The sequence below is a fragment of the Heterocephalus glaber genome, unplaced genomic scaffold, assembly GCF_053883595.1.
Source record: "Heterocephalus glaber isolate CG9 unplaced genomic scaffold, H.glaber_assembly_v1.0 deba00001600, whole genome shotgun sequence".
NCBI classification, from domain to species: Eukaryota; Metazoa; Chordata; class Mammalia; order Rodentia; family Bathyergidae; genus Heterocephalus; species Heterocephalus glaber.
Genome location: NW_028258372.1, coordinates 38,208,295 through 38,230,654, shown reverse-complemented (window position 1 = coordinate 38,230,654; position 22,360 = coordinate 38,208,295). Strand labels below are relative to the sequence as shown.

Genomic DNA, 22,360 nt, shown 5'->3' with positions numbered 1-22,360 from the left:
TCGAACTTGGGTCCTTGCGCTTGCGGGGCAGGTGGCGAAACCACTGAGCTAAATCCCCGGCCCCTCTGCCTTGACTTTTGCAGTAGCCTCTTACTAGTCTCATTCCCTCCAGTTTCTCCTAGGTTCAACTCTATTCTCCAAACAGCTACCAGAGCTGTCTTTCTACAGCTTGCATCTGATTGGTACTTCTCTGTTAACAATCTGTTTGCTTCTCCAATGGGTGAAGCCCATGTTGCTAATGTGATGTATAGAATCCGCCGTGATCTGGTTCTGGTGTACAGTTCTAGTCTCATCTCCTGCCTACTCCACTTACAGAGAACTTTCCACAGTCCCTGGACCGTCCCATGTGCCATTCTCAAGACTGTGCCTGCTGTTGCCTGTTTTGTTCCCCCTACTGAGAAAGTCCTTCTCTTGCCTTCTAGCCGAGGACCTCCTCTGAGAGGGGCCACCTACAAAGTTTTACCCCCAGGATCCCACGGCCCCTGTGCATTCACTGAGCTCTGCAAGATCTAGAGGCCATTTGGAAGCCTTGGTTTAATGGCCTGGCAGCCTTGTTTGCATCCTCTCTTCCTCCTAGATCTCAACTTTCTTTCTCCCACCCCAGTGGAATGACCAAACCCTCCCCCTAGTTGTCCCGGAACTTGAAGACTCAGCTTAATGCTCCGCTGTTCCCTTGCCTCTGGATCCTCCAGAGTGTCTCAGAAGGAAAGATCCCAGCCGATTCTCTTGGCTAGAGAAGAGAATTCCCATCTCAGGCCATGGCACATGAAGAACCTGTCTCTAGGGCCTCAGCTGCTGGAAGGGAGTGCACTTGAGTATTGTAACTTTCCAGTGCTATGAAAGTAGAAAGATTCCAGAACTAGAATCCCGGACGTGGTAGCTCAAGGTTTATCATCTTTCTGAGGTGAAATCCCTGGAGAGGGTCAGTGCTGGTCAATGCTAGATGGCACTGAAACCACCATGTTCCCTTTTGTGTCCATACTCCTGGGCCCTCTGAGGACTTCAGGAAGACACTGGAGAAGCTTTTCACAGGACGGTAAAGGCCTGGATGGAGAGACAAGAACTGGAAGGTGGTTTAGCTGGGAGCTGATTGGAGGCTCCCTGGAGTTGTAGGGGCGACCATGGTGTGCTCCCCTGTGTGGTGGCACACAGGTCTGGAAGATACCCCTGTCAGATTTGAACATTTGACTCCAGCTGAGAGGGACAGTGAAGTTTTATAAAGAAGATCCGGGACCCAGAAAGTTCTAGTCAGGTGGACTGATGGGCCCAGTGTGGCAGATGAGCTTTTCTAGACTGGAGAAAAGCAGCCTCAGGATGAATATATACAGAACATTTACCGAGAACATATGGTTGCTTACATGGCTCCAGGAACATAATCAGAGCCAGAAAGCTCTCTGAGATAGAGCCAGCTTAAAAAGGGGGAGGTGGTTAAGGATTGACTTCTTCAGGAAGAACTGAGCTCCCCATCACTGGAAACATTCAACACAAACTACTTGGTAGGGACATTGTAGGTAGGATTGAAATACTTGCATTTCATTCCAACAAATATTTATTCAGTGCAAAGCACTCTGCCAGTTGAAGAGCTGAGGACAGAAATAACAGACCATAAACCAGGCGTGGTGTTGCATGCCTGGAATCCCAGCACTTGGAGGCTGAGGCCAGGGGATCCCCATCAGTTCAAGGCCAGCCTAGGCTATGTGGTGAGTTCAAGGCCAGACTAAACTACATAGTGAGACCCTGTCTCAATCAATCAATCAATCAATCAATCAATCAATCAATAACCAGTCCATGTCCTCCAGTGGCTCACTGTCTAATCCAGGGACAAGTGAGCAGCAGACTGTGATCAGCACAGGTGTAGCTCTGAGTTCGACCTGCTACCGAGGCATAGAGCTGACCCAGGGGCTGGGAAGGAGCACTCCCTGCACTGAGAGTTAGCAGATCAAGAGCAATTGCCCTTATTAATTGTTCAGGTATGGTAATAGTATCAGAGCTATTTTTTGTTTTGTTTTAATTTTTTGTGACAGGGTCTTGCAACACACCAGGCTCATAGCTATCTTTAAAAAAAAAATGTGTGTTGGGGTTGGGGATGTAACTCAGTAGTACAGTACTTGCCTATCATGCATCAGGTCCTAGGTTCTCTCCCCAACACTGAAAAAAATAAATAAAGCTCTGACCCCCGCCAAAAAATAAAAGCAAGATCAGCATGGTGGTACATACCTATCATCCCAGCTATTCAGGAGGTTGAGGTAGGAAGGTCACAATTTTCAGCCTTGGCAACTTGGTGAGACCTTGTCGCTCACACACACACAAAAGGTTGGGAATGTACCCTTTCGGTAGAGTGATGGCCTAGTATGTATTGATCCCTGGTTTGATCTCCAGCACTCCCAAAAGAACAAGTTTCTGTCTTTTATCAATACACACTGAAATATGTATGCATGAAGTTCTATACCTAGAATTTGTTTCACAGTCATCTAAGGATGGGAATGAAACCAGACTGGCCCTATGTCAGCAATTACTGAAGTGGGGCAGTGGGTGCCTTGAAGTTCATCACGCCGTCCACTCTAGTTGTCTGCACAGTTGGAATTTCCCATCCTAGAAAGTTAAAAAGGAAGGGGAGAGAGAGGGAAAAAAAGAGCAAGAAGAGTTATCTGCGTGGAGAAGGGGAGAGGACATTCTGGAGGGCAGGAAGAACACATACGCAAACAGCCAGGCTGAGGAGAGCCCAGCCCTCTCAGTGACCAGAGTCAAGGGTGGAAGGGGAGGGCACACAGCTCAGGTGCAGGCCAGGTCATGAAGTGTCCCCGGCTGGACTTCATCCTGAAAGCATGGGTGCCATTGATCAGATTTGCATTTAGGGTAATCTCTCTGGCTGCTGTGAGCACATGGCTCAAAGAGAAGCAAGACAGGAGGCAGGGAGGCCAGTTGGGAAGTGAGAGAGGGTGGCCCCAGCCACAGCATGGCAGCAGGGATGGCGAGGAGGACATTAGCGCATTTGTTAGGAAGGCAGGATGGAGGGAACGTAGTGAGCGAGGTGGCAGCATCAAGACTGATGTCCCAGCACCTGGGAGCTGAGGGGCACCATTCCCGAAGACAGAGAAGGATCAAAAGTGGGGATCCGCCCCACCTTACCCCTCTGCTTCTGTTTTTCTGTTAGGCTTAGCCTAGCTACAGAATTTGCAGAACCCAATGCAAAATGAAAATGTGGGACCCTGGGACCCTTTGTTTAAGAGTTTAAGACTTTCGCCAGGCATAGTGACACTTAACTGTAATCCCATCTCTCGGGAGGCTGAGGCAGGAGGATCACAAATTTGAGGCCAGCCTGGGCTAAATAGTGAGTTCAAGGCCAGCCTGAACTGCATAGCAAGATCTTGTCTCAGAATAAGAGAGAGGGAGAAAAGAAAAAGGAGCAGGATGAGGAGGGAGAAGATGAGGAGGTGGTGAAAAAAAAGAATTAAGATTTTAACATGCCAACAGCAAAGCATCAAACCGCACACAGGGCTCTTCTGACCATGGGGCTCCGTGGGACCGTGAAGGTCAAATGGCGTGAAGCTGCTCTGGATTAGGCCATTGTAGCCTTTTACATTTAGGAAAAGCCAGAGGGTGGCTGGATGCGAGCCAGGGCTCCTGCTCCCGCTCCAGGCAGCAAGAGGACGGCATGTCCCTCCTGCTACCACCTCAGCACCCAAGAAGGACCCAGCGCTCTGGGACACATGGCTCACTTTCAGGTAGAGTTTTACAATGTTTTCCAAACTTGCCTGGGCTTTCATCTATACTGGGACACAATGAGGAAGGAGAAAGCACAAGGCAGGCCTCTCAGGGTGCAGAGTGCTGAAGAGACTTGTTTGTCTCTCCGAAGAGATCTCCTGGTTTTTCCAAAAATGGGGTTTGCTACAGGCTTCCCAGCATGAGTCACCAGACCAGTTGGCAAAACATTTAGTGCTTCAGAAAACAGTGGAGCCGACTCTTCACAGGCAGGAAGGTTGCCACAGGACCTCGGGGCTCTGGAAAACGATGGGATCTTCAGGACCCCAGGTGACGAGGCGCCCTAGGGGAGCATCTCCCCTAGGAACCGGTCTTCCTCCTCTTGCAGAAGCCTGCAGGTCCCCTGGTAGGAGGAGTAAGGGCCAGGTGTTGAGCTGTCACCCTCACCCCTTGCCTCCCTTTCGGTGCCCCTCAATGCCCCTCAAAGAACCGCACCTAGAGCTCAGGAGCCCGCACTCAACACCCCTGGCTCTAGAAACTCCGCCCTCCAAGACCTAAAGCAGTCAAGGGTCCCATCCCCTGTGGCAGCGTGGGGACAGATCGGTTGCAAGAGCCCAGCCACCCAAGTGTGCTCATCACCCGCTGTCGTGTCTTTTCTGGACGCTGCCTGTGCTCCCACGCTCACGAGGGCAAGGCAGGCACAGAGATTCGGGCAGAGATGGGGCTCTGCTCCCTGGGAAGCTGGTCTCCCACCACCCTGCAGCAGGAAAGGTTCTCTTCTCCCAGGTTCCCAGACCACTGACCTTTCCTTGGCTACCATTGCCCACAGAGATCATCCTGGGAGGTAGAAATGAGCTGCTGAGCCTGTTTGCACTGGAGTGGAGGCAGCACCTGAAACCCTCCTAGCCTTTCTACCCAGCGCTAATGTTTGTCACCCAGGCTGACTTCAGATGCTGGAACAGAAGCAGACCTGGCTGGGCCCTGCATGGTGGTCCCAGGCAAGATGTAGCAAGGGAGGGGCCAAGCAGCATGAAGGGAAGGGAGTCACCCCACCTCTGTCTGGCCCATCCCTCCCATCCCTTCCCCACTATTGGCTGGAGGGAGCTTGCTTTGTTTTTATTTTTGTTTCTGTTTAAGGCAGGATCTCATCATGTAGCGCATGCTGGTTTGAACTCACTGTGCAGCCCAGGCTGGCCTCCCTTGAACTCATGATTCCCTTGCCTCAGCCTCCCCAGTGCTGGGATGCTGAGTGAGCGCCACCACATCCGGCTATCTTGCTTTTTAAAATTGTTTTTCTTTTTGAATTGTTTTTCATTGCTAAGGATTGAGCCCAGGATCTCAAGCGTGCTAGGCAAGGATTCAAACTAAACATACCCCCCAGCCCTGATTTTGCCTTTTTACTTTGTTTTTTTGCTATAAAACCAAGTTAAAGACAATTTTCTTTCTTTTTAAAAAATAAAACAACTTTTGTGTTCTTCTAATCATAAAAGCAATTTGGACAGCATATATCTGTTTGAAAAGAAAAGGTTAAGTTGTTACCTCACATTGTACCCTGAAGTAAAAGCCAGATGAATAACAGGTTTAAGCTGAACCCTCTCCAGGTACAAGGCTAGAGCTCACCTGGAAGAGAGGAGGGAGCAGCTTTCCAAGCAGGGAGAGCAGCCCTCAAAGACAGAGCCAGGAGTGGCTGGGGAGTTCGGGGTGCAGGCCAGGGGGCCGAGAGGATGTCAGCAGTTGGCTCAGACGGACCTGTGATTCTGCACTGTGTCCTGAGGCTTCTGGGAGCCATGAAAGGCTGCAGGCAAAGAAGTGATGGAGGGCTGGGCACTCCAGAAAGGGCCCTGAGGCTGCAGGGTAGGGACAGTGTTAGAGAGGGACAAGGTTGGGACAGGGTGTCCTACCCTCATGAGAGGTGGAAAGGCCTGGACCAAGAGCAGGAATAGGTGTGCGTGTGCGTGTGTGTGTACATGTGTGCATGCGCACGCATGTGAGGAGCCCAGTTTCTGAGGCGCTTTGGAGCAAACAAACCAAGATGTTCCTGGATCCTTGGATACAAGGCCCCAAGCCACTGTCTGAGTGGTGGGTGGCCCAGAACACAGCTCTGAGAGGCGTCAGAGTGCAGCTGACCAGGCGACAGGGAAAGCTTCCCCAGAGAGAGGAGCTAGGAGTGAAAGCAAGGAGGCTTGGAAGGAGACCCCCAAACACCCCAGTGTGTGTGTCCAGCAGAGGGAAAGGCACCTTAAAGCAGAATGTCAGACAGCAGGAGGACAGCCGCAGAGGGAAGGATGGACCAAGGGAGGGACGCATGTCCCTTGGAATGGAGGGCCCAGTCCTGGGGCCAGACGCTCCCTGAGCAGTTAAGGCAGATGCAGAATTGGAAATCTGATTTCCCAGCAAAAGAGTCAGCAGTGATCTGGATGGAGTGAATCTCTGTGGGATGTTGGGGTGAGGTGAGATTGTGTTGGACTTTGGAACAAGTGGAAGGACTCTGTGGGGAACCCTGGATGGAAAATAAGGCCTGTGGTGGAGACCGCCCCAGAAGGGCCTGAGGGGTGGAGGCAGGGACCTGATGAGCAGCAGGAGAGAGATGTGAGCCTGCCAAAAGGGTGAAAGGGCAGAGGAAAGAGAGAGGCTGAGCCCGGGCATCAGGAGAGGAACTGGAGAGATGAGCAGGGTGGCGAGTGGCCAGAATGATGACAGGAAGTTGGAGAGCACCGACTGGCAGCTTCTTGTTTCTTCCTGCGGAGAAAGTCAAGGAAGGAGACTGCCGAGAATGGAGGTGGAGTGGATAGGGTCACAAGGAGGAGGAAGACTCAAACCAATGCTGTAGGGCACCAGGAGAGAGAAGGGAAGGTGGGCCAGTTAAAGACAGTTAACTTTGGGGCTGGGGATTTAGCTCAGCGGTTTCGCTGCCTGCTGCACAAGCGCAAGGACCTGAGTTCAATCCCCGGTACCAAAAAAAGACAGTTAACTTTTGCTGCAAGGTTCCTGTACTTTTTGGCACTGTTGAAAATGCTTTGCATCTCACGGAAACCTCACAAAGCCCTGTGAAGGACTATGGTCCCCATTTTACAGATGGGGGAGGTAATTAACCTTCCCCAGTTGTCATAAGAGGGAAGACTGGAAGCCTGGCATTCCAGAGCCGGAGCTGGTATTTGGATTGGTGCGACTGGAGAGAGCAGGGCATCGGGGTCTACAAAGACTGCATGCCATGGCCCCCTGAGGAGGGTGGGCTGCTTTCCCCTGATGGCCCAGCAGCCCAGGAGGGGGCCAGCTCAGGTGTAGAATTGTGAGATGCAAGGTTAGGACTTCAGTGGGCTCTTGTGACCACAGTCAAGCCATTGGCAAGGTGGTGACTGACGGGCTGGACTGGACGAGAAACAGTTGAGGCAGGTGGTAGAAAGGAGTCAGACACAGGGCCTCATTCCAGTAGTTCCACTGATGGCATACACCCGAAGGAGTTGAAAACAAAGGCTTGGATGTTGGACACCACCTTCACAAGCAGTATCCTTCACAGTCACCAAAAGCAACTCTAGGGTCCATCAGTGAATGAATGGATCAACGGATATGGTCTACAAATACAATGGAATATTATTCTGCCTTAAGGAGGGAGGAATTTTTTAATTCAAATTTTTGAAATGTCCCTACTTCCCAGGCAGCAGGAATTAATTGTCACTCTTGTCCAGCAACAAGAGGGGTGGCAGTGATGGACGAGAGCTGAGGATTAGAGAGATGTAAACCTTGTCCAGGAAGATCACATGTAGAGTAGTGGCCCAGAGAAAAGCCACTAAAGAAAGTCGCTAATGGAGGACAGTGCTGGGGTGGACTTCTTAGCCTGAAGCGAACAAGTTCCTGGGCTGGTGAAACACACTCAACCTCATCCTGGGCCCTCAGTGCTTCAGGATGACGTGGCAAAGATGGAGAATAGAACGGCAGTCTGTCCTCCACTGACCCGAAGCTTCCCACCTCTGGACAGTGGGGCAGGGCCTCTCCTTCTTTACTGCATTCCTCTAAGGAACATCAGGGGTGGGCAGGCTCTGGGGAGCTGGCCTGGCTGCCTTACTGCTCCCGCCCACCCTCCGGACATCCTCAAGGTCACAGGCTTAGCGGGCAGCTGCAGGCCCCAGGCTGCTTCTCAGCGTGGACTCTGGGAAGCTTGACATAGGCATAGATGTGCCCTACAGTCAAGGCTGGCATTGGGCCGTCCTGGTCTGGACCCAGCTCCAGGAGGGGAAGGCCCAGGAGTCTGGGCAGCCACTGACAGAGACACAAAGTAGACAGAGCCACTATGCCCTGGCCCTGTGCGCACTAGCGTCCAGCTTGGCCTCCTCGGGTGGGTGTGAGTAGCTTAGCAGTGCCCTGCAGCCGGTCCTGCTGATGGCAGAGCCCTGGGTGACTTGTCAGAAGTGGCATGCAGTCCCATGTACCTGTTCCCCTAGTAGCCCTGGCCCTATACCAAATGCCCACTTACCTTGGCCTGCTCAGGCTGGCCTGGCCTTGAGACATCTGTCTGGGTGGGCAGCCCTCTCCACCAGCCCTGCTCACCACGTCCCCATGGCCTACTGGGTCCTGGGCCGAGGTGGCCCTGGAGGCCAGGTAAGAAATCCAGACCAGAAAAGAAAGCTGAGGTTTCAAATCTATGGCCACACTGCACACTGAGCCCACTGGCATCTCAGTTTTCTTTATCTTTCATTTATTTGTCCTCGGTCTCTTATTGTATAAACTCTCTTGATGCTCATCATTCAAAACTAGTATTTAGCTTCGTTCAGTGGCCAGCATTCGCCGAATTCCCTCAATCCATTCTCTCAACCACCCTCAAGCATCGGCCTCCTGCTGCGTGCTGGAGACCCAGTGCCCCTGACACCCCTGACCCAGGGGGAACAGACAGAGACAAGCCTGAAGGGGCCAAGATGAGGGAGGGAGGAGAGGGAGTTGTGGGGGTCACAGGGAAAGGCTGGGGGTGAGGAGAGGCCCCCAAAGAGGACCGTGCTGCGCATTTGTGCTGATCCCAGACGGCTGGATGCTGGGCACAGGTGTGAGGTTGGGAGGTGAGGCCTGGGGACAGCGGGGTGGGAGGCGAGGCCCAACAAGGAGGGCCTCCTTGCCAAGAAGCCAGCCGCATCCATTCCTTAACTCGGTCTCCTTCTTTGGAAATGAGCCCAAACGTTCCTGCCTGTATGGAACCTGCCGGCACCTCTTCCAGGAGGGGCTTCCTGCCTCTGCAATGCGTGTGTCTTGCCACCCTGGAAGGTCTTTCTCGGGCTTAGTGTGTGCTTCCATCATTGACCCTTGTGGGTGGATCTTCCTGCTGTCCCACTGGGCCTTCTCCTTAGGCCAAGCCTGAGCCCCAGGTTTCTGTAGCTGGCACCACCTGCACAGCCTTGGAGTTTCCTCTTCCAGTCTTATTTCCCACTTCTGTTTATTTCTTCTTTGGCTCCAAAGTTAGGGACATGGGCCCTTTTAATTTAAGAGTCTCAGTATCCTGTAATCCCAGGGCTCAGGAGGCTGAGGCAGGAAGATTGATTGTTCAAGACCAGCTTGGACCACACAGAAGGCCCTGTCTCAAAGATAAAAACAAACAAAGAAGACTCACTGCCACACAGTGGGAGACCTAACACAGGGACATGACAAACTAAGCAGCGTACAGTAGGTCTGGCCACAGACCGACAAAATTAGAAGCCTAAATGGACTTCTGATCTTAGTTTCATTCTCTCGAGGTGGCCTTGTCCTTCACCCTCTGCTCCCAGCCTGACCATGCAATCCAAGGGAATACTAGGTGTTGCTCCCAAAGCCTCTGGGGGTGACAACTTTCTACAGAGATCTGTGACCCGGATAGGTGTCCCCGTGTCCCCAGATGAGCCCACTGCCTGGTGCCCAGTTGCCACTCAGTAAGTGCGTGTGTGCCTGCATAGTCAGACCAAGACCCCCGGATACGCTGTCCTGGCCTATGCTCTGTGCCCTGCAGGGAGCTCTTGGTAAAGGCATGGCCTTTGTCCCTAGTGCGTCATGGCGACAGTGGAGAGCACAGTGCAGACCTTAGGACCAATGTGCTGGAACCCAACAGATGTGTGCTTCGACTCCCTTCCCCACGGACTATGTAATCTCCTTAAGGAGGACACCGTCCAGGGCCGGGGGGTTATGACTCAGCGGTAGAGGGCTTGCCTGGCCTGTGTGAGGGTTAGGATTCATCTCCAGCAACACACAACACACACACACACACACACACACACACACACACACACACAGAGCAGAGGAGGGAAGAAAAGAATGACTCGTCTTCAAAATGGGGAATCGTTACTGCCAGCTTCAAGTCTTAACTGCCCCTGAGCTCATGGTGACCATCCATACCTTAGTTCTTAGATGCTGTGGTAGTGTTATGGTTGTTAAGACCATGAAAAAATCTTACAGGAAACAGTGGGAAAGGAAGACCTTGAGCTGAAGGGTCTTTGAGTGTGACCTATCACCTACCTGCCCCCCTGGAAAGCTTCTCTCCCTGGCTGCTGCTTTTCTCTTCTTTCTTTTCTCTTCCTCTCAACCCAAACCAGTCCTGGGGCTGAACCCAGGGCCTTCGCTGTGAGCTACATCCCCAGCCCTTTTTCACACTTTTATTTTGAGGTAGGGTCTTGCTAATACACTAAGTTGTCCAGGCTGGGCTGGAACTTTCCATCCCCCTGCTTGAGCCTCCCAGAATGCTGGATTCCAGGCTGTGCCACCACAACTGGCCCAGCCTAGCTGCTTCTGGTTGAGACTGGAACCTTACCAGGCTCTGTCCACTTGGGAGAGCAGTGTTAAGTAATAAATCATCACGTGGATGACTCATGAAAAGCATGTCGCACCATGTCCTGCACCTTGTAAACACTAAACGGCTGTGTGTATTGTATTAATATTCTTGTTTTGGCTTGGGGTGCTGGGGAACACAGAGCTGTCTCTGGACTGGGCTCAGGTGAAGTGGCTTAGCGTGGCGTCCCACTCGTTCGAGATGGTATAATACAGTAGGACGCCTTCATAGCCACTGGTTCCGCACCTGCAGATTCAAAGCTGCTGGCAGAATATATTTGTGAAAAAAATAACAGCAATACAACAATAAAAATAAAACAAATTTTAAAATCCAGCTAGTTAATGGCATTTACATCACATTAGGTATGTACTGTGCCCCAAGGACTTGGGTGTCCCCAGAGGGGAGACCCTAGAACCCATCCCCACAGAGACTGAGGGACATTGTGTGAAGTTTGAAAGTTCAGACTCTAGAGGGTGAGAACGGAAACTCGGAAACTCGAGCCCTTGTTTCAGTCACATAATAGCTGTGTGCTCTTGGGCTTGACTTCCTTCTTCTCTAAAATGGAGACAACAATTCTCACTCCTTGGTGGAGCCCAGGTGAGAAGCACAGAGCTCAGTAATTGTCTGTGACACTCACACAGCCGCAGTTAGCAAGCAGGTGCCACACTGAGCAGCCAGGAAACTGTTGGGAGTCCTGGGCCTGAGGATTTGGGCAAAAAGGTCGAACTGGGTCCTGGAACCTGAATTCTCAGGTGTGCTGGCAGCCAGGGTGGACAGACCATGTGCTTTAGAAACAGGGCTCAGAGTTGAAGCAAGCGCCTCCTGAGTCAGGCTTCTCTGGGCAGAAGGGACGGACTGAGTTACTCCCGGACTTGAGCCCTAACTGTGCGTGGACATTCTGCCCAGTAACAGACTCGCTTGCTCGCCAGTGGGCTGCTCTGCAGGGCACCGGAATGCCAGAGAGAGGTCCGTGGGCGCAGATGGGGCCACAGGGGGCAGCTGAGATGCCTGCGGGGCACAGCTTTTCTTAGCTCTGTGGCTACATGGGCCTTGGCTTACCAGCTCACCAGCTATACACGTTTCCCTCGGGTGCCTGTGTGACCTCTCTAAGCCCTGTGTACGTGGGGGAGGGTGCTCAAATGGCTTGCATTATTTTAGGACAGCGGTGGTAAACCTATGGCACAGATGTCACAACGAGCACACGAGCCAAGTCACCCCAGCAGCTGAGCATCGCATAACAGTTGTTTATTCTAAACTAAAACCTCAGGATTCAAGTTTAGTGGCAATGTTGGCACTTTGCAATAACTAAGTGGGTTTGGGGTTGCAGTTTGGGCCCTTGGTCTCTACAGGTTTAAACGTCACTGTTTTGGAGGATGAGAGGGACCAGTCTCTAATGTTACTAGTCATGATTTTGCGTTTGTTTATTTGTTTTGGTTTTGGTTTTGCTTGTTTGTTTTTGTGGCACTAGGAATGGAACCCAAGGCCTTTACCCTGAGCTACTCAAACATCCCCAGCCCTCTTTTATTTTGAGACAAGGTCTTGCTAACTTGCTGAGTTTCCCAGGTTGGACTCAAAGTTGCAGTCCTCCTGCCTCAGCCTCCCAGAGTGCTGTGATTACAGGCATGAGCTACCACACCTGGCTTAGAAAATACACTTTCAAGTTGCAAAGGTGTTAGGGCTCTAGGATAGAGGTGGTGCTAGATGAATCTGGTTGCTACAATAGTTCAAGGTCTGTGGCTCAGTCATGTTTATCAGGTGTGGATGAGCTCTCCAAGTGTCTCCCCAAGAAATTTCAGGTTGCATGCAGGCCTGGCTGAGGCTTCTGCCCATCTCCGGGGTTGCAGGGCCATGCTGGGGCCACATGGGAGTCTCCATGAGTGTGACGCCTCTTCACTTCCCTGTCTCTGTGTGGGTTTCCCAGGGCTGGTACGCTTGGCCGTCATCAGCAGCAAGCACCCATGGAGCGCTGTGGTGCACAGGCCCCTGCTGCATCTTATGCCCCTGCTTTGGCCAGGGCTGGGAGCTCCAGGGGCACAGAGTGGCCAGTGGTCTCAGAAAACATCAAGAGCAGGAAGTTCTGCAGCACCCACCTCATACAATGAAGCCTCCGACCCAAAATGAGGAATTCTACTCTGAGCCCCTGTTCTTGTGGGATGCGCTGTACTCTGGTTATAGGAGGGAGCTGAGTGTGTGAGAGGCTTTGTGTACAAGCCCTTGAACATTTCAAGAAGTAAGTTTCCAGAGACGTTAACCACAGGAAGTGCGGTTATAGTCTCACTGCATCCTCATTTCCTCTTTCCTTCCCCCTTCTCCCGGGGTCTCAGTTTCCCCACGGGCTCCTTATAGCTGGAAGAGGTGAATGGCAGGTCCCCAAGGGTTCTGATCCATCCTGCAAGGGAGACAGTCAACATTCCCCGCAGCAGGGGGCTTGGAAATAGGGCAGCTGGTGTGGGACGATTCGAGAAGGGACAGGCCTGGGGAAGCCAAAGGAGGGGTCGCTGGGAGGTGCCAAGGCTTTGTCCCCAAGCCACTGCAACTAGGTAAGGAAGTGGTGTCTGGGAGCGGCAAGAAAGGGGCTGACGGCCTTCCCAGGGAGGCCACAGCATCTCTGTGACCATCTGTGGGCCAGGCAGTAACTTGGTTGGTTGGCACTAAGGAGCCACGGTCTCAGCACCTCCTGCTACGTACGCTTGGTCTCCCGTTCCCTTGTCTGCTGCACCCCTCAGTGGTGAGGACGAGACTGTCTCAGGTAGCCCTGTGTCTGTCCTCATGAATAAAGGGGTGAGCAGATGATGGACAAAAGCCTCAAGCAGGACCCGTGGTGGACAGGTTCTAGAACACAGGCCTCTGTGCACCCCGGCCCCACACAGGGGGTCTCCGCAAGTGCTTCACTAGTGGGAACGACCTGCGTCCCCCCCCTGCCTACTTCCATAGGCTTGGCGTAGAGCTGGGATTTGCACACAGGCCGGCTGCACACAGAGCCAGTGGGCTCCCCTGCCACCATGGGCAGGACTTTCCCAGAACAATCCCCAGTTTTCCTGACACCACTGAAAGGGACCTGCCGTTTTAGGAGGCAATGCCAGTTAAAAGATCTGCGGTGCTGCCTCATGAGCTGGCCAAGCCTCGGGAGGCAGTGCTGCCCCATAGGGCCCCAAGGGACACAAGGCACTATGGCCCCTCTGGGGCAGCCAGCACTAGGAAAGCTGCTTTCCCCAAACAGTGGTGGACCCTCTTGAAACCGCTGCTCAGGACAATCTAGACTCTTTCTTCTGTGGAAACTGTAAAAGTATTCTGGTTGGAATGAGGCAGGAGACTGGAGGGGGAAACCTCTCCCCACGCCATCCTGGGGCCTGGCTACCTACCTGCCTGCCCTCCACAGCAGCCCTGAGAGGGAGCTGCTCTCCCCAGAGACCTGTGGCCAGCTCCTCCTGCCCTTCCTTGTACAGACAGACCAGGTCGCCAGGTGGCGGGAGGGTGTGAGACCAGGGCCTCTGCCCTCTGCCAGGGCGGCTTCATGAGAAAGGCAGGGGAAGGAGATCCTGGCCGCTGAGATTGTGTAGGGCTGGGAAGGAAGGTGGTAAGGGTTAGGGTTACACACTGGGAGTCGATTGAGGAGATGTCACACATTTCCCTGCTTTTCCTGGTAATTGTCACCTTGTCCCAGAAGAAACAAGAAGCAGGCCAAGACTGCATCTTCCAATGAGCTCTGGATCCACACACTGAGGTGGTCAGAGCCTCTGAGGTCTCCAGGCCTGGGAAGAGGGTCCCCAGGCCCTGGTTTGGGGAGGAGAGGGCACAGCAACAGTGGCACTGAGACATGTGAATCCGTGTCACCGCTGACTCACTGTGGGGAGGGGGCAGATGTGTCTGAGTCCATGACAGTGCTGTCACGTGTGAGGGGTGTGATCGCCAGGCACGCCCGCCCTCCTGGGATGTGGCTGGGAAGGCAGGGCAGTCCCGAGAGCAGTGCTCCCCAGGGTCCGTCTGTAGCTGCCTCTCTCGGTGCTGGTCGGGGCCATGCTGACCCTCGGGATGGTGATATCTCAGGTGCTGGGTCACAGGAAGGAAAGCAATGACTGACAGGGGTTGGCAAGAGCTACCTGGTGCCTGCTGAGTCTGCGTGCAGAGGCCTAGGCCACGCCCTCAGCAGGCTTTCGCTGTGGAGGGCCTTCTAGACAGACAGCTGTCCTCTCCTCTTACTGCCCTGGTGTTGGGGAGCTGTCCTCGGCCATCAAACGAGACTCAGAGGAAGTGGGACCAAGAGGCCCCGTGAGGGACAAGATGCCGTGTTCTCCCACTGAACCACCAGGCGCTCGTCACTGGGTCCTAATTCACCTGACCAACCCGGGGCACCACCAGGTGGCCCAGCCCCCGAGGAGAGGCCCAAGGCGCCATTCTCACCTCTGAGTCCCATTCTAGGGCCTTCTGTGTGTCCCAGGCCACTAGAGGCTCTGCGAGGTCATTCTCTCTGTGCCCCTGCCTTCCTGCAGGACTCCTGGACCACCCTGTGGGCTTCCCTGACAGTATTTCTACTTAGGTCTCTCATCTGCAGGCCCAGGGACCTGCTCTCTGCAAGTCCTTTGTTGTATCTAACCTAAACCCCTTTTGCTGTAAGCGACAGAAGGTCAAGACTTAGCACAGGAACACAGGCAAAAATAACCTCCAGAGGTCACCGGGATGCACCGCTGCTTCCAGAAACAAAAGTGGTTGGCCTGGACGCCCTGTTTGATAAGCACGAAGGCGGCAGCTCTGCTGTGTACTGAGGAGCCCTCTAGGTCCTGCTCCACAGAAATCCCAGGCCAGAGGACGCTGGGCTCCTTCTCCTTTTAAGGCAACGTCTGAGCTCTCGGGCTGTGCGGGCTGCAGCAGGCCCCAGCCCCACTCATTCCTGGCTATTTGGAGGAAACTGATGATTAATCGGCCCTCTCCCCACCCCCAGCAGCCTGTTTTTCATTATGTTCTTTTTAAAGGGTTGGCACACCTCCTGGAGAATGGACACTTGGCAGATCCCAGCCAACCGGGACCCCAGGGGAGGAGTGGGGAGTGGCCTGGGATGAGGACAAAGGGGAGCGGTCAGGACATGGGGTGTCGGGGCAAAGAGGGGGATAAAATGTGGGAAACGTTCCTGTTTGCGGAGGAGAGGAAGGTTCTGAAGGAGGCTGGCTCTGGCAGCACAGCCACACAGGCACCTATGGGTGCAGGGCAGGCAGCAGGACAGGCGCGGTCCCCATGAGGAGGGCCAGGGACAGTTGGCCCCACTGACTTGGTGGCTGCTGGTGAGACAGCCAGGCCGAACCCCAGTTTGTCCCGAACCTACTGGGTACGGCTGGTTGTCATCTCTCTGGGTCTCCACCCTCCCTCCAAGCACAGTGGGCTCTGAGAAATCCTGGCTGGGCACTTTGAGGAAGGGAAGGAGAGGGGAGGCGGGGAGGGGTCTGCCCTGGGGGGCTGCTGGCTGGGGCCTGGGCTGGGAGAGTTCACTCAGCACTCACCTCCAAGCTCCACAGTGGACAGGATCTGTGTCAAGAGCACCCCGACGGCAGCCGGACGGCAGCCGGACGAGAGGACAGGGGATTGCCCAGCAAAACTGTGCAGATCGTGGTGAAAATGCCCTAAAGGAGACCCTTTCCTCATTTGCATTCTATTTGCACGCAGTAAAGTCACCAGGGCCTCTGCTCCGGGGTGAATTGTGGGCCCAAATGCAGCTCCTGAAAGGCAGCGAGTGGAGGCGTGCCCCGCCCCCGCCCCGTGGCCACAGCCCCAGTGAGACCCCCGTTCGGCCGGACACTTGGGCCAGGAGGTGGGCAGAGGCGAGTTCCAAGGCGCTGTCACCAGGGCCTGGGCCCTTGGCTGCCTGCCGTGACTCTAGCAGGAGTGGTGGCCTTGGCTGCCCTGAAGTGGGTGTGTTTGGGCTGCAGGTACAAACGCTGCATGGGCCACACTTGCCTCCTGTCCCTCCAGAAGGGTGGGAATGAGGAGGAGCCTAGTGGGCCAGAGAGTGCAGGGCATTCTGCTTTTCCTTCCTTCCCTCTCCAGACCCACTGGACATTCCTCACCAACCCAGGTGCACTGAGCTACACCCCCAGCCCTTTTTATTACTTGACTTTTTTTTTTGACAGTTATTTAAGACCTTTATTAACAGGTGCTTGCAGTTTGTTGCCTTTTTTGAAAAAATCAAGTTGTAAACTTTTATTACAAATTAAAAATGAAGTTCTTAAAATTCTCAACTTGACCAGTTATGAAACAATTTAAAAACCTTTAAAGGTGTATTGAGAAAAACCAGGCTTTTTTTAAAAAACACGTTTGTCATTACCAAAAAGAGACATCTTTAGGTAAAAATAATAAAAACCCCATGCTGCATAGATAATGCAGATAGTTCTAGTTATCTGGTCAATGGGCAAAAAGCAAGCACTTAAGGTCTTCAGTTCCCAATCTTTTGTTCATTTCTTATTGCTGGAATTTCATATTTGTTTCTTCTTGCTGGATGACTAAACCGGATGATGGTAGAAATGTTAAGCCGGCATTTACTCAGCCCGCCCTGCTCAGCCTCGGGAGCAGACCTATTCTCAGCTGGTGGATCAGCTGCTTTTGACTCTTTGCCATCTTGTGGTTTAGGGTTCTCTGGGCGTCTGCGTCGGTAATTGAAGTTTTGGCGGTACTGACGTTGAGGTGGCTGCTGACCTTGGATCTCATCTACTTGATTCTCCTTATCCTCTTCATTGCCATCCTCTCTAGGCTGTCTTTGGCAAGGAGGGCCCCTGCGAAATCGTGGTCTGTAACTGGAGGGTGCTGACAACCAGGGTGCAGGAGAACAAGGTAGACAAGTGAGACAGAATATGTATTACTTGACTTTTGAGACAAGGTCTCCCTAAGTCACCCAGGATGGCCTCAAACTTGCATCCTCCTCTGTCCCCTAAGTGACCTGCATTCCAGGCCTGTGTCAGCTCTACTGGGCACTTGTGAAAGACAGAAATCCTTCCAATATCCAGGCCATGGTCTCTTTCTGTTAAAACACCCCTAGGGGTGGCTGGGGATTTAGCTCAGTGGTTCTGGCGCCTGCCTGGAAAGCACAAGGTCCCAAGTTCAATCCCTGGTACCAAAATAAATAAATAAATAAATAAATAAATTTTAAAAATAATTAAAAAAAAAAACACCTCTAGAGAAGGACTTAACAGCATCTCTTGGAACCCCGGGTTCTCTGGGCCCTCTTTCCCAGTTGGATGGTTAAATTTAGTATCACATCATGGGCCAGCTGCTGCTTGCTGTGCTCCTGGGGCGGGGATGGAAGCAAGTCCCCCTGAAATAGCTCAGACTCAATGCAACTTTGTGGAAGGAGAAACAAAACCACACAGAGGTGCTGGGTGGCCTGTGCTGTGAACAAGACCCAAGTGTCTGTGGTGCCCAGCGGACTCAGTCCTACACTTCCCAGAGCGATGTCACGGTGTCTTGCGTGATCCAAGTGCAGCCTCGACTCCTCTACCCCAAATGTGAAGCATGCTCCCGAGATCTACAGACCCAGCAGATTCCAGGACTCCCCACACAGAGGCTTTGTCCTTAGCAAAGCTTTTACTAAGAAGTAAAAACTAGGGCTGGCAGTGTGGCTCAGTGACGGAGCGCTTGCCTAGCATGCCCGAGGCCCTGGGTTTGAAGTCTAGCAGCAGACCAAAAAAACAAATAAAGACAACATTGTAAACTTTTTAAGAGAGACACATGTTTAATGCATTCATTCTACCTATATCTTTATAACTAGCTCCTTCTTTCAGGAGATGGTGATGGTAGATAGAATTTATAAATAGCCTTAACTAATGTCAGCATCAATATCTTGATCCCTTCAATGTTTTTTTCTCTACAAATGTATTGTTTTACCAAACTCCAGTGTCTGGGACCCCCTGACACCCCCTGGCAGCAGGGATAGGGCTAAGGTGAGGGTATGAGGCCTTGAGCTCAGACTGCCCCCTGGGGAAGGGGGCTCAGTGGGTGAGATAACTGATATTTTAACATACATATTTTTTTTCCAGCACTAGGGATTGGACCTAGGACCTTCACACTGAGTTACATGCACTCCCTTTATTTTGAGACAGGATCTCACAAGCTGCTAAATTGTCCAGGCTGGCCTTGAACTTGAGATCCTCCTGGTTCAGCGAGTGCTGGGATTACAAGCATGAAGCATCATTCATGCATATTTTTTTAAAAATAAAAACTCATTTTGAAAAATCCATAATGACTAAAAATTCAACACTAGGTGGCGGTGCACACCCGTAGCCCTAGCATTCTGGGAGGTTAGGCAGAAGGACAGCAAACTCAAGGTAAGCCTGAGCAACCTAGCTACTTGCTTAGCAAGACCCTGTCTCAAAAGAAAGAAAAAAGGTCAGGGGACAGAGTGCAGTGCAAAGGCCCTGTGCTTACTCCCCCCTAGTTAATGCTACAGGTAGGATCAGCCTGAGTGACTGTGCCTCTGCCTCAGGTTTCAATATTCATGCAGGCACTGTTGAAAGCAGCCCCTCTAAAATTACCCGTGACAGGACCAGACAATTGTGTCTGAGAATGCTCTGGGAAAGGAACTGGGCTTGGGGCAAACATCCCTAGGTGTGGGCACCCTCCCTAGGTGTGCGTTTTGCCATCCCACAGCCCTGAGGCCCTTCGTGAGTCCGATGCCAGCCCGTTCTCTGCAGTGGGAGCCCAGTTGCCCTGCTGCTGTCCTCCCCAGGCTCCGGGTGGTTACCTAAGTGCTCTCTGGCTTGTCTCCTACCTGTCCCTCTCCTCCTGAGGCCAGCTCTTCATGTGTGTTTTTCTTCTCTGAATTCTTAGGAAAGCAAGCAAGCAGAGAGCCGTGCAGATGCCAAGGATGGAGGGGAAAGGGGCAGAGATGCCAGCAAAAAAGCCCTGGGCCCCAGACAGGATTCAGACATAGGCAAGGAGCCGAAGAGGGACAATTTAAAGAAGAGCTTCTCCAGAGACAAGGAGGAAGCTGGCGGTGGAAGTGAGGAGAAGCCCAAGGAAGAGAAGGTCCTCAGGGGCATCGACAAGGGCCGGGTCAGGGCTGCAGTGGACGAGAAGGAGGCAGGGAAGGGTGGGAGAGAAGAGGAGAGGACAGCGGCCACCAGGAAGGAAGAGGAGAAGAAAGGGAGGGACAGGAACACAGGCTTGAGTAGGGACAAGGAGAAGAAGAGAGACGACGCGGTCAAGAAAGAGGATGAGAAGGTGAAAAGGGCCAGCAGGAGCACAGACACCAGCAGCAGAGAGGACGAAAGGGTGCGAAGGGCAGGCAGAGACACAGACAGGACAAAGGAGGATGAGGGGATGAAAAGAGGCACTGGGGACAGGGACACGAAAAAGCAGGAGGACAAAGTCAAGAAGCAGGAGTCCCCGAGTGAAAAGGCAGCCAAGGAAGAGAGCAAGGCCCAAGCGGCAGAGCAGCAGGCCCCTGGGGGCTCGGGCAAGGCTGCAGAGGGGCCGGCCGGGGCAGAAGAGGAGGCAGCTCCCAGCATATTCGACGAACCTCTGGAGAAGGTGAAGAACAACGACCCGGAGATGACCGAAGTGAACGTCAACAACTCAGACTGTATCACAAATGAGATCCTGGTCCGGTTCACCGAGGCCCTGGAGTTCAACACGGTGGTCAGGGTGTTTGCCTTGGCCAACACGCGAGCTGATGATCACGTGGCCTTCGCCATCGCCATCATGCTCAAGGCCAACAAGACCATCACCAGCCTCAACCTGGACTCCAACCACATCACGGGCAAGGGCATCCTGGCCATCTTCCGGGCCCTGCTCCAGAACCACACGCTGACCGAGCTGCGCTTCCACAACCAGCGGCACATCTGCGGGGGCAAGACGGAGATGGAGATCGCCAAGCTGCTCAAGGAGAACACCACGCTGCTCAAGCTGGGCTACCATTTTGAGCTGGCCGGGCCCCGGATGACCGTCACCAACCTGCTCAGCCGCAACATGGACAAGCAGCGACAGAAGCGGCTGCAGGAGCAAAGGCAGGCCCAGGAAGCCAGCGGAGAGAAGAAGGGGCTGCTGGAGGTGCCCGGGGTCGGGGCCCTGGCCAAGGGCTCCCCCAAACCTTCACCCCAGCCATCTCCAAAACCCGCCCCAAAGAACTCGCCCAAGAAAGGGGGTGCTCCCCCTGCCCCGCCCCCTCCGCTGGCTCCTCCCCTTATCATGGAGAACCTGAAGAACTCACTGTCACCCGCCACGCAGAGGAAGATGGGGGACAAAGTCCTCCCGGGCCAGGAGAAGAACTCGCGTGACCAGCTGCTGGCCGCCATCCGCTCCAGCAACCTCAGGCAGCTGAAGAAGGCAAGTGGCGTGGGCGTGGCTTGCAGGAGAGGCAGCTTGGAGGGCACACAGGCAGAGGCGCTCCCGGTGGGCACACTCCCAGGGCCCTGCCTCCAGGCAGGTCACAGCTGGCCTTAGATACAGAGACATCTTTTTTTTTTTTTGGTACTGGGGATCGAACTCAGGACCTTGCACCTTTGCAAGGCAGGCAATGGCACCACTGAGCTAAATCCCTGGCCCCACACAGCTGGCCTGAGAGGCCAGACTCCATGCTTCCTTCAAGGAATTTCCTTCAGTATTTCCCTCCACACTTCACCCTCCTCTGCTGCAGGCAGACCCGCTTCTCCTGCAGACAGAGAGACAGATTTTCCGAGCAGTGCTTCAGTGGGCCCTTCCTGTAAGTTCTCTCTTCTCCAGTCCCCTAAACAGAAATGACTGTGGTTTTACTTAATCATCTTTCAGGATCAGCCTGGTCCTGCAGCTCAGCCTTCCAAAGGCGCCTCCATCACCCTGGAGAGTCTGCCTTTGACAAACCAGTGCCACAGATGGGTGGGCCGTCCCCAGATATCCACTTGTCACAGCCCTGCCTCCCCGGAAGGCCCCCCTGGTGACAGAGTCCATGTTTATTTGCCCCTCTGCCTGGATGCCCTACCCCCTCAAGATCAGTTGCAACTAGACAGCACAAGATGAAGGACTGCCTTCATTAGAATCCAGTGGCCCTTGAGTGACAGCCAGCTTTTACAGAACGGGCATCAGCACCTCCAGCACTCATCCCACGGACACACATGAGGTGTCTGGAGTTCCGTCCTTCCAGCAGGGAGGGAGGTAAGAGGGAGCCCAGAGGCCTCTGGCCAGCCCCTCCTGCTCTCACCATGTCTGCTTTGCCCTGCAGGTGGAGGTGCCCAAGCTGCTTCAGTAGGACCAGGCTGCCAGGCTCTGATGCCAGCACCATGACTGTCCAGACTCACGTCCTAGGGCTGCACAGACCCCGCCACCCCACCCTGGCTGACCTGCTGTGGCTGTCTTATTCGGCCATGGGAGCGCTAGAGGCCTGGGCCACGCACGAGGCAGGACGTCTCATCTCTTCTCACTTTCCTTTTCTTGTCTCTGAGGCTCTCCAAGAATTGCTTTGATGCCTGGAGCTGAGGTTTCTGGACAAGAAGAGTCCTTCTAGCACATCACAGAGAAGATGGCACTGCCCAGGGCCCATGGAGCTGGCACACTGCAAAAGGCCTGTGATCCAGGAAAGATGTCTTCCAGGGGCCACGTATCCAGCCCAGCCCCACTGCCCTCCAGGGCAAGGATTCAGGCCTCTGAGGAGCCCTTAGGGCAAAGCTGCTGGGCCCGTGGCACTGTGTGGGGTAATAGCAGAGAGATTACAGGCACGGGGGTCCATGGGGAGGCAGATGGCCTGGACGTAAGACAGTGCATGCTGGGGAGTGGGCTCCAGATGGGAGGAGATGGACAGACAGCAGCTGGACCTGAAGGTTTGATGCCAAAGCAGACATTTTCCTCACACCCACCTGCTGCTGTATAAATAGCTGTGTATCTGTTTTTCCATAAGATTTTGATAATATATACAACCTTTAGCTGCAA

General features: G+C 53.4%; 1 protein-coding gene and 1 long non-coding RNA gene across 3 annotated transcripts in view; one reads left to right on the top strand and one right to left on the bottom strand.

The window, feature by feature from the left end:
* Lmod1 (leiomodin 1) overlaps positions 1–22,360 on the top strand; it is a 45,615-nt gene extending 23,255 nt beyond the window's left edge. For both annotated transcript variants that reach the window (XM_021242295.2, XM_004862231.4), the window contains 2 exons: positions 19,289–20,785; positions 21,657–22,360. In XM_021242295.2, coding sequence (XP_021097954.1) covers positions 19,289–20,785; positions 21,657–21,683 — 1,524 coding nt within the window. In that variant the 3' untranslated portion in view covers positions 21,684–22,360. The remainder of the gene's footprint in view (positions 1–19,288; positions 20,786–21,656) is intronic.
* On the bottom strand, positions 16,761–20,164 carry LOC106010843 (uncharacterized). Its single transcript, XR_001184562.3, has 2 exons — positions 19,980–20,164; positions 16,761–17,269 (listed from the first exon to the last, which is right to left on the bottom strand). It is a non-coding gene; the product is annotated as an uncharacterized LOC106010843 (long non-coding RNA).